Source organism: Schistosoma haematobium, chromosome ZW, assembly GCF_000699445.3.
Source record: "Schistosoma haematobium chromosome ZW, whole genome shotgun sequence".
Lineage (NCBI taxonomy): Eukaryota > Metazoa > Platyhelminthes > Trematoda > Strigeidida > Schistosomatidae > Schistosoma > Schistosoma haematobium.
In genome coordinates, this window is record NC_067195.1 from 11,920,718 (window position 1) to 11,938,903 (window position 18,186).

General features: G+C 39.7%; 2 protein-coding genes across 2 annotated transcripts; one reads left to right on the top strand and one right to left on the bottom strand.

The window, feature by feature from the left end:
• Positions 1 to 4,795: 4,795 nt before the first annotated feature.
• Positions 4,796 to 10,591, bottom strand: SF3A1 (splicing factor 3a, subunit 1). Its single transcript, XM_051210409.1, has 2 exons — positions 10,553 to 10,591; positions 4,796 to 7,919 (listed from the first exon to the last, which is right to left on the bottom strand). Exon 2 carries the CDS (start codon positions 7,012 to 7,014, stop codon positions 5,929 to 5,931), a length of 1,086 nt encoding a protein of 361 aa, XP_051070400.1. The 5' UTR covers positions 7,015 to 7,919; positions 10,553 to 10,591; the 3' UTR covers positions 4,796 to 5,928.
• A 544-nt stretch (positions 10,592 to 11,135) lies between these two features.
• ACVRL1_1 (Serine/threonine-protein kinase receptor R3) lies at positions 11,136 to 17,365 on the top strand. Its single transcript, XM_051208590.1, has 2 exons — positions 11,136 to 14,132; positions 15,587 to 17,365. The coding sequence occupies exons 1-2, from the start codon at positions 13,461 to 13,463 to the stop codon at positions 15,998 to 16,000; spliced, it is 1,086 nt and encodes a 361-aa protein (XP_051070401.1). The 5' UTR covers positions 11,136 to 13,460; the 3' UTR covers positions 16,001 to 17,365.
• Positions 17,366 to 18,186: the final 821 nt, after the last annotated feature.

Sequence of the window (18,186 nt, forward strand, 5' to 3'; positions counted from 1 at the left end):
GATGCTAGACGACTCTATGTGTTTAATCATCATTGTCTCCGAAGGATTGCTGACATCCAGTGGTAGCACCATGTTAGTAATGCAGAGGTTCGGCATCGTGTGTTCGGGAACAGAGACGATAATTCAATTGGTGTCACCATCTTGAAACATCGACTGGGGTGGCTTGGACATGTTCTACGAATGTCGTCCTAGAGAATTCCACGTCGTGCATTATTTGCCGACGCTGAGACTGGTTGGAAAGAGCGGAGAGGTGGTCAGTGTATGTTGTCGCGGTATGAAAGAAAGCGGTACAGGACTGGCTTCTATCAGTTCTTGACGACCCCCTGGTGGGGACCTAAAGATGGTGCAACACAGTGGATAAAGGCGTTATCAAATATGGCTCAGAATGGAAGCCAGTGGCGATCATGCTGTAACTTTATTTACTTCCTTCATAAAAAAATACGTAACTTCTTTAAGTGGCAGAATTCTCTGTGACTGTACTTTTACTGATTGAGCTGTCTCTCACATTATTATTATTATTATTTCACTCTCATGCACTAATTCCTATTCGTTATTGTCCCCCTTTTTCTTATACGCACCTTACATTCGTTATATCTTCATTCTCATTATTATTATTATGTGGCGCATATATATATATATGTATATATATTGTGCCTCTTTGTACCAATATTTATGTGTTCAGTCAATCTCACTGCCAATACTGGACCTCCATCCTTATAAATCTTAGGGGTAAACCTGTCAGGGCCTGCTGTTCTCCCACGCTTCAGATTTCCTATAGCTTTTTAAACTTCGTAAAGAGTTGGAGAACTCGCCATTCAGGTCGACTGGAGATCTTGGGAAACTGAAATGTGGCTGAAGGCCAGTTGAACTGATCCCTAAAGTGTTCTGCCCATCGATCCAATCTCCTGGATTGAGAGTGAATAATATGTCCATCTTTTTCCAAGATAGTTTCGCTAACAGTTGGATTCTTAACACCGGTTTCCTTGACAAGTCTGAATAGTTGTCTGCTGTTGTCTATTGCCCACCACTGTTCGCGATCATTGCGTAGGCTTCTTATCAGCCTGCCCTTAAGCTGACTCCGCTCTTCGTCATGTTCAGAGCCAGATGGGACGAGTTTTCGAGCATCTATCAGTGCGGTGGATGCTGCTGAGATCCCGTGTTTCTCCCTAACCTTATGGTTTACCTTACTAGCAGATATCAGTGTTGTTCCCACAGCTTTCCGGATATCATTCCGCGCTGCCTCGGGACGGGCATTACTTACATGGCTGCCTAACTTTTCCTAGTTGTTCCTGGAATATATTCCTAGCTTGGCTATCATTAAGTAGGACCCTAAGAGGTTTCCTTGCAGTGTCTTTCCTACGTTCAGTAAGACGCAGACAAATACGCGCTCGCACTAGAACATGATCTGAATCCAATCATGTGTTCCAGAACGACCGACAGTCTTCTATCGAGCTTCTCCATCGGTGTCTGATAGCGGTGTGATCAGGGGTTGCCATGCCAAAAGGTGTTTTTCCCTATGCTAATAGCTAGTATTTGCAAGAAACAGGCGGTTATCTGAGCATAGCTGCAACAGACGGTCACCATTATCTGTTCTTTGAGTCACGACACCATAAGGTTCACCCAGGTGTCTTTCCTTTTCGCTTAGTTTACCTACTTGAGCATTAAAGTCACCAGCCACTATTACTGCATCGGAGCGCCTAACTTTTTGGAGGTCGGGAAGCTTTCTGTACAGCTCATCTTTTACATCATCTGAGCTGCAGTCAGTGGGAGAGTAGGCAGAGACAACGAGTGTCCTTACTTTTCCGAGTCCTAACTGTTCCGTTTAGTCGGACAGTGCATAAACGACTGTCTACTGAGATCCAGTCTAAGAGAGCTAGTTCTACCCTAGGACTCAATGCTATACCTACGCCAGCGAGGCCACGGGAAGCAGCATCGGGGCTTCGAGATACATGAAGTGTGAATCGAGATGATTCTTTATTTTGATATGGTGAGGTCAAATGAACGACGCTACTCTGATTCTGTAAGCGTTACGGAGACGTAGTATACATCGATGGCGCGAGATTTAAAAATCCTAGCTAAGGAAGCCTGTTGTCCTATTTGGCACAGTGTTCGGACTTTAAAATCTCCTACATGTAGTTTAGAACGTAGTTTCAGAAGACCAGGAATAACGTTCCGCGTACTCGAATCGTTTTCACTAGCGGTGCGGGATGATAAAGTAACGTGAGAAGGGTTGGCCTCGTCTGCTGTTAGGGGTATGGAGGCTCATGTCACTTCCCGGCTGCCCACACCGTAGAAGGGTACTTCTTAAGGAACCACCTTAAAGGGAAGTTGGATTAGTGTTGGTCTTAACGACCTGGGAGCGTGACCACAGAGCCCAAGGGACAACTGCTTGAGGCCGGTCACTCACGGCCTTCTTGTGGGAGGTTTTTGACGTGTTAGCTCCGTTCTTCAAAGGGCCTTACTGCCAGAGACGGGAATCCGTGAGGTGTGACATTTTTAGGGTCGACCTTTTCTAACCCCTTCCTTCCCTGTGAGAAAGCAGTATCGCTGCAGATGCTGGTTGCCCAAGGGAAACACCTTACTGCTATCACACCCCTCTACACTCAGCTTTACGAGTTCGCCCTCAGACCTTGAGTTGCTGCTTTTAGTCTTACCGTTCTCCAATCGATCTGCTTGGCATGGTAGAACCTACAGGAACATATGTTCCAGCCAACCGATTGGGTCATCGCGGTAGGCAAGCCCGACCACAGCATCAAGGTAGCAGCTACGGTCGGGTAACCCCTACAAGTATGGATTTATGTGACTCATAACTCTACTTAATAACGATCAATGATAGCCACACACAGATCCAATATCTGACCAAAATAAAGCTATAACCCCACCCTTATTTTAAGCAAAATTTCGTGAACAAATAAACAACGAGTGATCATAATGAAATCTCGACCGTCTTAGCTTATAAAGGCTCAATAAATCATCTTAATATCCAAGAAAGAAGTTCAGATTCGTTAAGTATGAGCTGTGTAATAACCGACTGTGGTGACCTCGGAGGTTTTTGTTACATACTGTATTTGTAGAATAAGGTGGACAGTATTGGAAACGATGTTTTCTAGGACTAGACAATCTGGAAAACTTTTAATTAACTACCATTCCAAATGTTTTTTCTAGCCATCACAACTATGTCTTGCAGAATAAATTAGTTCAGGCTATAGCAAATAGATATACAAAATATTTTGAACTTTCACTTGTCAGTAATTGCCTTGTTGACTGTTTCAATGTGAATAAATATAAAGCAAGACTACAACTAAATGAGCACGTACAACAATCCAACAGCTAACTGCAACCATATAACTATCACTCGTTTATGTTCATTAATTGCACTAAACAGTACTTCGACGTATATTCAAAGACAAAAAGTGGATGACCATCAGAAAAGATTGTATTCTATGTTTAATCATCATACTCAAATGTAACGAGAGACTAGCAATATCAGTTCTAAAATCTCATCAATTATGACTTCCATTTATTGAAATCGCGTCCAATAATGTTATTTACATCTTTGAAATTACTGAGAATGTATTAGACTTTTCTTATCACATAACTAAGTAATATACTTCTTAAAAATACTCTATGTTACTAGGAAAAAAATCAAGTGAACACAGTTGGATTCTAACCAAACGATACGATTTCATCTAGTTTATTTATTTTAACACATAGATATTGGTACAAGGAGGCACCAAATACATATGCGCCACACAAATCTCATTCGATATGTGTGAGGGCTGTAATACTGCCCGGGTGCCCAAAACGAAACAGGTGGTTTTCTTAGGGGGCCACATCCCGAGCCTTCGACCTGAAGGTCTAACCCACAAGGCAGTGGAGCATCGTAAGGAAGTGCAGTCCCATGGAAGCCGGTGACAAACAATTGTCAGTCAGTCAGTAACAACGTAGAACTTCGTACATACGTACATCAGTTCGAGTTGCCACACCACATTAGCACAGAGATGCAGTTGTCGATTCAAATCCCGTATTGGTAGAGGTAATAAGAGTATAAGCAGTAATCAGGAAGATTAGGGTTTGGAGATGTTATTTAAAGAGTATAATCCAGTGAAATAAATCTGGAAAGAGGAAAAAAGGGACATGAAGAATTCAGAAGATTAGAATTTGGGAGAACACAGAGAGTGGATGCACCTGCGCCATTGCAAACGATTTTGAGCCATGTCATTCAGGGTCTTTAACCATCGGTTGCTATCATCTCGCGGTCCCCAACCAGGTAGTCTACACCTACCAACATGACTCAGTCCACTTGTCAGTGACTTCATGGACTTGTGCCATGTTTTGGTTTGGCCGCCCCTAGCTTTCTTCCAACCTACTCCTATACCACTGAACATAGCACGTCGAGGCAGTCGGTCGTTGGGCATACGTAACACGTGTCCCAGCCATCTCAGCTGATGAAGTTTCACTACTTCATCAATTGATTTGCCATCCTTACCTAGAACCCTTTTCCTAACAACTGTGTTACTTACTCGATGGTCCCATGATATACGAGCAATGTTTCGAAGACACCTATGATCAAATACTAGTAACCTACGAATATCCTCTACTCTTACCGGCCATGTTTCACTGCCATAAAGTAGGACGGAACGAACTGCTGCGCAGTAAACACGTCCTTTGGTTGATAGACGGATATCTCGCCTACGCCATAAATGACGCAAGTTGGCAAAAGCTAGTCGAGCCTTCTGTATCCGTGCTGAGATTTCGTCACACACCAAACCACAAGGGCTGATGAGACTTCCAAGATAAGTGAAGCGGTCGACACACTCAACTACTTCACTCTCTATCACTAGTTCGGGCGTCGATGTAACCCAATCCTGAAGCAACATTTTGCATTTCGAGGGAGAGAATCGCATCCCGAACATGCTTGCATTGTTGCTTAGAGTGGTCAAACAATTGGTTCATACGCCATTTGTTCCCGCGGGATACTGGAGCCCATGTGCACCATTGGTTTGGAATCCGGTTAAAGCGCCGGACATTCGCTTTTCGTCCTCTCATTTTCGTAAACATCCCTGCCACGAGAAGGCAGTGAGTAGGACTTGCCCGGTAGAGGCTATATACGCGTGGCCATGTGAGAGCATTTCGAGGAGAGCGGACTCTCCCTACCCTCGGCCGTACCAGGGTATTTCATCTAGTACACATACAAAATCACAATTTTAACGTAGACTTCCGCGATACTGCCAGAGTCAGTCGCACAATCAATAACATTAGTATTTATATCAATCATTAACATTTATCCATCTCGTTCTTCAAAAAATACCATACAATCGACAAAGCTACAAGAGCAATGATCGCATTTCAGGATTGGACGTTTTCAACCTATTTCTCAAGTGTTTAATGGAGTATTAATCAACTAAATAAAGCGCTTTAACATTATCACATCACACAATACCTTCAATTACTTCATCATGAAAAGATAACGATGTAGTTGACTTATTTGTATCATAGATAGAACTTGTTGTGTCTGATAATTAAATGACAGATTGATACTTACAACAAACATATACACAAATCTAATGAAAATACTATAAAAAGGACAACAGCAGAAACTAATCATCAAGTTTATTACATCTTTGGATTCGTATCCCATAAAAATAAAAAGCGAATCCTCCTACTTTTAATATGGATTACTTTGAACTAATGACAATCAATGAAGTCGTGTATCAGTGTGAATTCGTCACTATAAGTCGTTTACAATATACACAGCATACTGCAACGAGTAACTGGATATCAAAGACTACTGTGAAAAAGACTAACGGAGAATAACAAATTAATATAAATAAAACCATTGAAACATGGGAAAATATATTTGAGATAGTAGCTAGTTGATACAAAGGTAAAGGGGCAAAAGTACACTTATTGACCAATATTACTCAACTATTCTCTCGGTCTTTTTGCTTCCGGTTCTCCATCATTAGCAGGTGTTGGAGGTGGAAGTGGTGGTGGTGGGATGGGTGGATGTGGAGGCATGAAACTCGGTATAGCTATGCCGGGTGGAGGTGGCATCCCGGGAGGAAATAGACCTGGTGGTAATGGTGGTGGCGCACTGGAAAGCATTACAAGGCCGGGAGGGGGTGGGGGCGGTGGAGGTTGTGTAACTCCACCTTGCATTGATGGTGGTGGCAACAAGATTGTCGGCTTATGCAGTACCGGAGGGATAATGCCTAGAGCAGGGAGCACCCCGCTTTGAGGACCAATCTTATCGCGAGCAGAATCCAATTTCTGTTGGAACTCTAATAAATCCAGCTTATCTTTAACAGTAACCGCTTCTAAGTTTCTTTTGGCAACAACATCTGTAGTAACAGAGTAACCATCCCAAACTAGCTTATCAGACTTGACTATTTCCTGTTCTCCTAATTTCTTGCCAATCTGAATTTCATCAACTCCTACACCGAAAATGTCTGTGCGACGCTCAGCAAGCTGCTTTAAGCTACTATCAATCAGATTTCCCGCAGCATAAACTTGTTCTTGTTCACGTTTCTCGCGAATCTCTCGATCACGCTGTTCGACCCACTTAGGATCGAGTAGCCCAACCTTAATATGTTTTGGAGCTTGGTTAGCAGGAATCTTCTCGCCAGTGAAAGGTGATACTAAAAGCACAGAATCCTCTGCTCTTCTAATATTTGTAGCTTTTGGGTCGTAGTTATGTCGAATAATGACTTGATCAGAAGATAATGGTACCTGTTTTGCTGATACTTTGTTTTGCTGAATGAGTTCTTCAGCAATATTCTCATCATCTGATAACTCCATATCATCTTCTCCAGCTATATCAGTCATATTAGCAGCGGGTGGGGTTGGGATATCATCAGTAACCCGATTTTCTGTCTCATCAGGATATGGTAGAGGGCTGTGATTGATCGGACCCTGGCCCTTAGGTTGAGAAAGCCCAGAAGCTTCATTTTCATCTTCTGATTCATCTAATTCTTGGTCACTTGTATCATCTTCATCTATATCAGTTGGCATTAATCCAAGTGAACCGGGGGTGGAGGGGCTGACGGCTTTGAAGGAGGCTGAAGACCACGTTCTTCAGCTAGTAAGCGTGCTCCAACTTCATCAGGAGTAGTCGGTAGAGGGAAATTGCCTGCTTCGTTTGGTTGAAAGTCAACTGTTTCAACAACCACGAAATCATGCCAATCAATCATTGCGTACGCGACACGTTCACGTTCTGCAGCCTCCTCCTCACGCTTACGCTGACGTTCTTGATACTTATGCCACTCAACCCTATATTTTACATCGTCAAGCAGCTGTTTCGGTTTCTCTAACTCGTCCTCCAATTTCGAAACAACGTCTTTAGGTGGTATCAAGATTTTAGTGTATTGTTCCACAAGTTTTGTAAAATAACCAAACATACTGTGCTGAGCACGGAGAAAGTCAAACTGATAATTTCTCTGTTCTCGATTCATTAACTGAGTTAAAAATTGTCGACCATTTCTTGCAACAAATTGTGCTGTAAGTTTTATTATGTCAATATCAACTGCGTTAATAGAAGGTGGATCATAAACAAATTCAAATTCAGCTGGTGGATCCTTGGGTGTAAATGTTTCTTGAATCGATTTTGGAGTATCCTGAGCAAGACGAGCAGCACTAGGAATAGTTAATTTTAGAGCAGCAGGTTCTGGTGTTCTCCCTTCAGCAAACTCTCGAACTTTGTGTTGATAATACGCGTGGTATGGATCAGCTGGATTCAGAAAATTGAACTTTGGATTACTGATCTCATTTTGACGAATACGAGATTCAAAGTCTGGACCGTTACGTGCTACAAAACTCGCCGTTTTATCGACGATATTCCTTACTTCAGGTGGAGGATATATTATACCAATTTTAGGTTGAATGGGTTTATCGCCCTGTTGTTCTTCGACAGGTGACATCTACAAAATTGAAGTGCATGGTGTTCAATTAAGCAATGTATTTTGAAATTATGCACAAATATAGATTCCTGAGTTGTAAGACCATTCAGATAACGAAACTAAAAATAAGATCCGTTAATAAGCATAAACTGATCTGACATTATACCAACAACTAACTTGTGTAAATACCGGGTAATTCGCACAACGAATTCCTACAGGATGTGTTTTAGATACCCAGGAAATAAACTAAAACCTAAGGGAAATGGATAACAGTATCTAGTGATCCCCTTAACAAAAACTAGGCTTTTTGCTTAATAACAAACAAAGGAAATATGATAGTTAATATCTTCGGCTAATAAAAGGTGTATTGATGAGGCAGGAAGTGGTTTAACAACGTAGTCATTTTAGTCTCACCGGTTTCAGGTGACAATCAACGTAAGGATTATTGGGTAGAATCCGTCTCTACTTAAACGCATATATCGAATACATTAATACCATTTAGTGTAACTGTTAGCGGGACATAGACTGGATTAAAGCAGGTTCAATGCACGATTGCTTTGGTGCATGCTGATTGGCTAATGCAATACTTAGTGAACACTAGGAATCTTCTCATGTGAAAACTATAAATATACTAACGTTTTTCCTATTGTGCTTCTTACTTCCATCTAACCTTGTTACTTGGAATATAATCTCTTTTCCTGTTCAGCCGTGTTCTGATTTGGGGGACTTGTCGAGTGAGTCGGTGTCCGAGAATACTAAGCAATAGGAATAGCTGGGTTATAACCGTAAGAGAGAATTCTAACAGTAACTGATGACTACTCAACAGAAAAAGCAGAATCCCATCCCGTCTATGTATATAATTTTGGAAATACTTTTGAATTAACTACCGGATTAGTCGTCTGACATGTAAACCAAGGGAAGAGATGGGGTCCTCAATCCCTGACCTAACTATATCGAATAATAATAATCCATCCAAATGCTAGAGCTTATGAAACTAGGGATCTTGAGACGAGAAGCTATCGCGATTGTTGGATTTTTCACGCCCTGTTTATGCAAAAATAAGATTGTAGTGAAAGCTTAGGAAACCCATGATTCCTTTTATTCTGCAAACTTCAACAAATAAAATTCGATTTGCGAAGTTTTAAAACCCTAGTTTACTGTTACGATTTTAGTTTAGCATCTTTATCACTCTACAGTACGTTTTTTATAAGTAAATCCTATTAAATATAGCAAAAGGGTCTGCAGTTCAAAAATAAAATGCCAGTAAGCGCACATACGATCCTAGCGTGTGTAGTTATTCACTTCAACCTATATGATCAATAGAATGATTGTTCATAATCAATCCCACGTGCTTAATGGAAGGTTCCGGTGAGATTGAGGTAGTAAAGTTGTGTTCATATTATAGATCTATAGAAACATGTATATCACCGTACAAAAAATGAGTTGATCTGATTTCTCGCATGACTCAATAGGATGTTAGTTGACTTCATGCATCTGTCTACTTTCTCGATATGTGACTACTGAAATCAGTCAGTGCTGAAAGAATTAATTCCAAGAATAAGTGAAGGTTGACAGTATTGACAGACAAGAATCTGAGGAAGAAACAAGATGAACCAGACTTTAAAATTTTACACAGTTTCCAACCAAGACGAAAAGCTGGCACTTCAGGATGATCTGAATAGACCGTAAAGCTGGGCGGATAACAACCGACTCATAGAACTTCAAAGTGCATACTGGCTCATCTGAGGCATGTTACGGACTACGCACACAACTTAGGTAACTCCCCTTTATGGGCATCCCAATTCGCAAGAGACCTAGGAGTCTTGATACCCTATGACCTAGTTTTACGATAACTGAAGCAAAAAGGCCGTTCAAACAAACCTTGCACTGATGAAGTCGAAACCCATTTTTAGGCAGTTTGACTGCATAACTTTAACTTTTTCTTTAAGTTTTATCTGACCCCATTTAGGGTATGGAAGTATAATGTTCCCATCCTCACTTCAAAAGGACAAAAACACACTTAATTGAATACCAAAACGAGCCATAAAATCAGTCCCGGGACCCAAGCTCAAACGTAATGAAGAGCACTCCAAATTACTGAATATCTACCCACTGAAGTATAGGTGTCTTAAAGGTGATTTAATGACATAGAATCCTAATTACTCCTGGGCACCCACTTAGGCATATGCTTGGGCTCGGTAACACTCAGAAATTAGAAACAACCTGGGGTCACTGGTTATGTACTACTACTAGATACGTAAGCTCATTAAGCGAAAATGGTAAGACCATAATTCATGGACGACGTTTCAGCGACGCTAGTGACCTTGGGGTTGTCTACCTACTAACCTGTATGTGAAATTAGATTTTGTTTCAATTGCGAAACTGACAAAGCCGAAATAACGAAACGCTATTCAGCCAAATGGATGGATGAATTTCGCACCAAAATTGCAGACATGTAATCTTACATATGACTGATTCATCCGTAAATTGTAGTCTCACCGTGAAAGCTTTTAATCCGTCTACCAACAAATGAAGTGTTTGAACCAGACTAAGACAGAAAAAAAGATGTTTATAACTTGTTTCTAATGCACTATTCAAGTGAACCATACAATCACAATGTCAAACACTACACATCGACGAAATGAAGCACAAACCGTTGCAAAGATTTTTAAAACAACCACCAGCGCGATGTCCCTGTTTATTCAATCCTCAATTCTTTGCTTGAGAATATGACTGAGATTCTTCTTTTAGAGCAGTAAAATTTCTCCAAGTTTTTTCCCATGCCTTCTGTTTCAATTCCAAGGAAACAGACATTTTCAAGATGATGGAGATTTGTGACTTTTCAGGGCAACCAAAGCACGCGAAATAAAATGAACATTCCTGTGAAAAAAATGAACAAATAAAGAGTAAACGTAACCAAAAACGTCTCACGTTGTCCAGCCGTTTGTCTCTGTATATATCACATTTTACCAAAATGTCTATTTTACGCCCAAATCAGCTACAACGTAGGACCAAGCACATATATGCATCGGTCGAAGTTGCCATACCTCATTAGCACAACAAGATGATCACCAAACGCATAGAAGCAGTTACTTTAATGGTATATAAAAAAGCATTTCATATAAGGATCTGATACAGGGAGAAAGAATTAGTTCGTAGAAAGAAAGGTATAAAGCAATTTACCACCAAGAGTCTCCAACCATACGATTTACCAAAATGTCTATTTTACGCCCAAATCCAACCATCCAGAACACCGGTTAGCATTGCACGTCGTGGTAATCGGTGTTCGGGCATACGTAACACGTGGCCCAACCATCTCCGTCGACGAAGATTCACAATCTCATCAACTGATTTACCATAATTCCCTAATACCCTACGTCTAACCTCACTATTACTTACCCGGTGATCCCAACAGATGCAAGTAATATTTCTAAGGCATCTGTGGTCAAATACTAGTAGCTTACGACTATCTTTCAGATTTAAGCAACTGGATAGTTTGCAAATATCGCTGGTGTATGCTTAAGAAAACTGGTAATATCTCGTGACTACGATTAAACGGATTTCTGGGACAAATTATTTAGTATACTTTGTGTTACTGGGATATTTCATATTAATCTACAAATCATAACTAAATCAGACGACAAATCTACTCATTACCTGATATTCCCTTAAGCAGGTTGCGGTCATTAACTCGTACATTTCGAACATCTTTCTGTTTCGTACTTGTTTATCTTGATTTCCTACCTTCATTTTTACTCCTATTGTGCCTTTATTTTCACGTAATTTGAGTTGTGATATCTTGAATCAATGCATCAATCACCCATTTAGTATGTTGCTGACCTTCATGCAGGATTAAGGGTACTACTGAACTGTTAAATCCGAAGTGACCAGATTGCGATGTGAATATTTGACCTAGTATTTGAGGGTTCTTTGACTTTTGGCTTACAGTACTGAATATCTTTAACCAGTAAGCAAACATTATGCATCGGTAAGGTTTTCTTAGTAATTTACGTATTTTCCTCGTGATCCAATGAAGCGGTACTCGGAACGAACCCACTGATTGTAAAACGAGTCCTCGAATTATTTATAAGAGCAGTGGCTGTGTATTCAAAGCGATCCAATTTTAACTAGTAGTTCCTAACTTCTTAATTTCGGGACAACCAAATATTACCAGTAGCCGCCACTTAAAACATTTTATCGAAATTCTAGTAGACGAGCATATTTTCATTTCTAGGTTAAATCTAAAAACCAAACATTTATTACAGAAGTCAGCAAAATGGTTGGTCACAGTCAAATAAATGTTGGGTAAAAATCAATGTATTTATTGAATATATTCTAATAAGGTTCCAATAAATATGCGATTGATAGCATAGCTTGCATCATATTGAGGTTTCTATTTCCAAGTTGCTAAATAAACAAAATTAGATTGTCTTTTACGGATTCAAAACTACAAACCTGAAAATAATGGATATTATTTTTCTGGTCTAAACAGTTCTAGAAACCATTAAATCTAACCTAAATGTGAATATTTACAAACTAACTTATAAAAACTGTATATTATTTACCATGTTCTGTTAATGATTCAAACATGGTGTTTACTCACAAATTAATCTTTATTGTTTTTATCTGGTTTTCTTTTCAGTCTCCCATGCTTTCAACTGAATCTTCACTATATGAAAGGTTGTAGTTGTAATGAATAAGAGTACACGAAACCGACCTTTACTTGCCTTTTGCCATTGTTCACCTCTTAGCCGTTGCCCATATTCCAGGTCTGTTTGTGTATCGTCAACAGGATGTTTTCATTCATTGCATTTGGATTTATCACTAACATATGTGGATGATGAGTCGTATGGGTGTTTTTCAAATAATACGAATCAGGTTGACTTACTCTGCCGAAATTCAAAAGTTGGTAGACAATTATTATATTGTTGTTCTCCAGATGATGGGGATTTTTGCAATCGGAACTCGAGTTTGCTAGAATTAATCAGTCCTATCCGAATGAATGCTCATGCATTTACATGGAAATCTATTTTGACAGCAGTGTTGTTCCCTACCTTTGCACTGTTTTGTGGGCTTCTAGCGATCATGCTTTTTTGGAAGTGCTTTTTAAAAAACGAATAGAAAACTACGATCGCTATGTCAATGAACTTAGCTACAAACGTCCCAGCTTCACTACAGATGTCTACAATTATCTAGTAAAACTCAATGAAGAACAGTTTTCGAATCGTAAGTTATCATCTTATGTCTCACCCGGAATGGGAAATAATCTTTCTTCAAAAATTTGCATAATCCTGATCCTTCGTGTGGACTTATTAGCTGCACTAGTGGAAGTGGGAGCGGTCTTCCGTTCCTTGTTCAGAGAACTGTAGCACGTCATATTAGATTGACAATGTGTATAGGGAAAGGACGATTTGGTGAAGTTTGGAAAGCTACATGTCAAGGTGAAACCGTTGCTGTTAAGATTTTTCTAGTCGTGATGAAGCCAGCTGGGCTCGTGAAACAGAAGTTTACAACACTGGTTTATTGCGTCATCCTAATCTCCTGGCGTATTATGCTAGCGACATGATATCAAGAGGTGGATGCACTCAGCTCTGGTTAATTACAGCTTATCACGCTAACGGATCTTTACATGACTTCATCAGTCACAGATCATTAAAACTACAGGATGGTTTGCGTCTGGCCAGCTCCATTGCAGCAGGCTTGGCGTTTTTGCATACAGAAATAAAAGGATTACATGCTAAGCCTTCTATTGCACACCGTGATCTCAAATCGAAGAATGTTCTTGTTATGAGTGATATGACTGCATGTATAGCTGACTTGGGTCTTGCCCTTGTGAATTTACAAAGTCTCCCAGTCGGACAAGCCTTCCTCAATTTATCTTCCTCAATGCTATCTAGTGGTGTTATGTCTAGCGGTATAACTCAGTCAGACAGATTGTGCAGTGGACTTTCTGGTCCTTCTTCTTTAGGTCCTCCTCCTGCCGGACCTAGGGTTGGTACTAAACGTTACATGGCACCTGAGTTACTTATGGCGATTGATATAGCACACACATCATCTAACTGCGGCAACAATACGTCATGTATAACTAATGAAAGTATTGATAGTCCAAACAGAAGTCACCATTTGCCATTTGAAGTTTACCAAGCTGCAGATATTTATGCGATGGCCCTAGTGTTTTGGGAATTAGCACGATGCACTCAGGGAATAACATCTGATTTTGTTGAAGGATATCAGGTTTGTACATTGACTTTTCCATACTTTGATATTCACTATTATTAAAGGCATTTTTCTGTTTATCTTACTAATATGAAAATTATGTATTGTAAATTAGTGCTGTCGTAAGTATATGAATTTCAGATCGTAATTATTGATAGAGTAAAGTGTTCTATAGTTCAATATTTTTACTCGTGTGCAAAAAGTTCTAAAGCACCAAATATATTGAAGGGTAATAGTTTCTTAGAATTTGAGAGGAAAATCTGCTTTTCAAATAATCAACAAACTATGTTTTATCAAAAGGGATCATATTGATTTATTCGGTTTCGTGTGACTCACATTTTCGCAGATCTTTTTTATTTAAATTATTTATTTATTTAAACACAAATATTGGTGCAAAGGGGTACCGAATACATATGCGCCACATAAGTCACTTGCTTTATGTGAGATGTGACACTGCCCGGATGCCCAAACCGAAGTAGGTGGTTTTCTTAGGAGGCCACACCCGGAGTCTTCGACCAAAGGTTTGATCCACGAGGCAGTGGAGTAGCGTCAGTAGATACAGTCCCATTGTAATCGATGACCGACGAGTGGTCCATACGCCATTTGTTCCCTCAGGATCCTGTGTGGTTTGGAATCAGGGTTTTCCAACTCCTCTAGGTGGATCCTCTGCACCCACCACCCCGGTTAAAGTGCCGGACATTCGTTTTCGTCCTCTCAATTTCGTAAACAACACCCTCATCGCGAAAACGCAGTGAGGACTTCCCTGGCAGTGGTTGTATACGCGTAGCCATAAGAGAGCTGGCCCCACCCTTAGCCGCACCAGTGCATTCTGTAACATCAGTTTGAGTATTTTTGTTGATATAATCCCTAAACTGATGAATTTTATTATTTCTAAGTTCTTGTTTTGACTGTTATTATTGATGTTATCAGATCTTTTCTATGAATATCCCCGTAGTTAATGAATATTTGTGAAATCTCAAGGGCAAAGCACAATAATTAATTATTTTTAATCCAGTCATATGATTTATTAAGGCTCGTATACTAGTGAAAATCCACGAAATTTTACATTTTTGTTACGCAATGCTCTACGGTGATTCAAAGTTAAGGGTACATCACTGTGTCGCACCATCTCTAGGACCCCAACCAGGGAGTCGTGAAGGACCGACAGAAGCCAGTCCGCTACAACTTCCTTTCATATCATGACACATTATTTTTGTTAATGGCTTTATTCAAAGCCATCCTGCACTTCGTCATGTTTGCACATGTTGACAGACATTTGTTATGTCTGAACGGCTTAATATGATTTCTAAATTTTTAATGAACTAGTCGCTTATGGTGCATAAAATTTTAAGCTCCGAGGATAGTAAACTCTGTGTGTTATGACATCAAGTAATTGCCAACAACTCAGCAACGTTTATTAGTAAATTTTTATGATTCCTTATAATTGTTTCAAATTTGAAACTTTTCTACAGATACCATTCTACGACATGGTCCCTCCTGATCCAACCTTCTCACAGATGAGGGATATTGTTTGTGGCAATAGTTTGACCATAAGTGATCAAACAAACCAATTGAACAGGAATAACTCAAGTATAAACACTAAATCCCCCAAGACAAGTCCAGATTACGACAATGTTCATTGTAGGCCTCGCATCTACCAGCGTTGGTTAGATGACACCTATCTATCCTGCTATGCACAGGTGATACAAGAATGTTGGCATGATGATTGGTCTGTACGCCTTTCTGCTCTTCGTGTTCGTAAACGTCTGGGACAGATCGAAGATGCAGTTAGGCAATCATTGGTCAGAAAAAGAGGAGAGAACATTCCTTCTAATGTAAATGAGTTATCAGTACTCCTGACCGAGGACCCAGAAACTTTGGCTTGATTTTCACATTTTCTGATATATCGAAGCTTATCTTTGAAATTTGCATTTAATTTTAGTGTTGTAACTTCCTAAATATTTTCACTTAATAGGTAATTTAATAATTCAAATGCTTTTCTGATTTTTGATGCCTAAGATAGATGATTGTAGATATATAGGTTTAACTGTTGGGTAATAATTTTGTGCAAGAAACTTCTGATGCTTTAGGTCGGTGCCAAACTTGGCACATTAGTACAGTAGCTACTGGATTGATTTTGACAAATATATTTTTTCTGTTGTTTAGAATATTGAAGACAGCAAGAACAAAGATCTAAAATATTTACTATGTACCGTTTATATGTAAGTAGGCCTGTGATCTATCTTATCACCCTTCTATAAATGTACCGAACAAACAGTTATCGAATCTCACCGAAATACCCGATACTAGAAGGGTCATATTTTTGCATAAAGTATATGTTTATTAAATATTAATTAGTAAGTGTATATTTAACGGTAAGACGTTACGTTAATGGGTTGAACGCTACTATTGTTTAGGACTTGAAAAACATTGTACCCCTCCATGTAATTGGTTTCCTTCATAAATCTAACCAAAGCAAGGGCGTTAGTGTTTGGATCCTGTTATTGGGCGAAATAGCAAAACGTTTAGCCGTTATACGCCAATTCTATATGAGTACACTAATTACCGCTTTTAATGCTAAACCACCAATAACCAAGTTATTGTAGACAGGGTAGACGAAGCCGATTCGGCCATTCAAGTTAAATTTATTTTGGCAGAATGTCTTTCTAGTGGTAATCCTTTTACATTCACCAAAGCGCTTGGTGTTTTATTTCTTTACAAATGAGTTTTGTTGAGAAAATCCACCAACAGCTATAACACAGGAAGAACTAGTTCAGTAAGACAGTTGAGTACTACAGGGATAGAAATACACGTTTATCGAACGGCTACTACCTGGTAAATATGAAAACAGTAAAAGATGCCACATATTACTAGAGCATCACCAAATGATAAGCTTCAGAAATAACACAAGAAGGCTATCAGTCATAATTTCGAAAAAGCACCCGTGAAATTAATCTTGGTGTGGGGTTATTGTGAGCTTAGTGCAATAAATGACTTTTCCCAGCCTCGTTAATCGCCAGGATAAGCCTTTTGATGGGTCAAGTGGGATTGATGAGAAAAGACATTCGACCACACTAAGTATAGGAGGACATCTAGTGTGTAAAATTGATCCCACTTGTTGACTGCTTCACATTGTGTTAATTAACTGTAATTCTAGTCTGTGCTCGCTTAACTCGGCGAGTGTTGTAGGAGTAGGCTGGAAGAAAGTTATGGGCGGCCAAACCAAAACATGACATCGGACCATGGAGACATTGAAAGTGGGACTCAGCCACATTGATAGATGAATAACATGGATCAAAATCGTTCACGATGGTCCATGTGCAGCTTTTTTGTTTTCCCCAAATTATGGGCTGAGTTCCTCATAACTCTTTGTCTTTATTTTACTAATTCATACTTTCTTGGGTCGTTTCCTTGATCACTAGTCTCTCTGCAACCACTCATTCTGTTATCTCTTCTATTCCGGGATTTATCCTGACGATTACACCTCCTTATGCTATTGGTTATGAAGACTTGAACCAATGTACACACTTATCAGGTTCTGCGTCGAATCTCTTTCTCGATTGTTGCTTACTATAGGATTAGATAGTCAAAATCTGAAGACAGTTATTCAGTAGTTATATATGCATTCTTTATGACAAGGGCCTTCAAAATAGCCCAGATAGACTGAAATATGGCTAAAAACAAGTTAGTGGTGCATATGCATCTTACCCTTCGTCTTTACTTAATCATATCCTTCACTCTTGCAACTCAAGCCAGGACTCAGGTTGATCATATCGCAGTCAGCTGCAGCTGTGGTGGTTGTGTACAAGACTTATATAAACTCTAATTGAGCTAATCATACCTTGCTTTCCAGTGGCCGACAAATCCATCATCATAAACAGATTGGCGTAAGTAAATTGGTTGCAGCTCTCGTTGCAAATAAATATCAAAGCGAGCTAATGTTTGAGGTAAGTTATCATACCCATCGAAAAGTGCAGATCAGCACTAGCTACATTTGGATGACGCCATGAAAATGGGGAGTATAGCCACTGGTGGCTTCACGAAACGTCCGCCTATAAATACTGGGATTTCT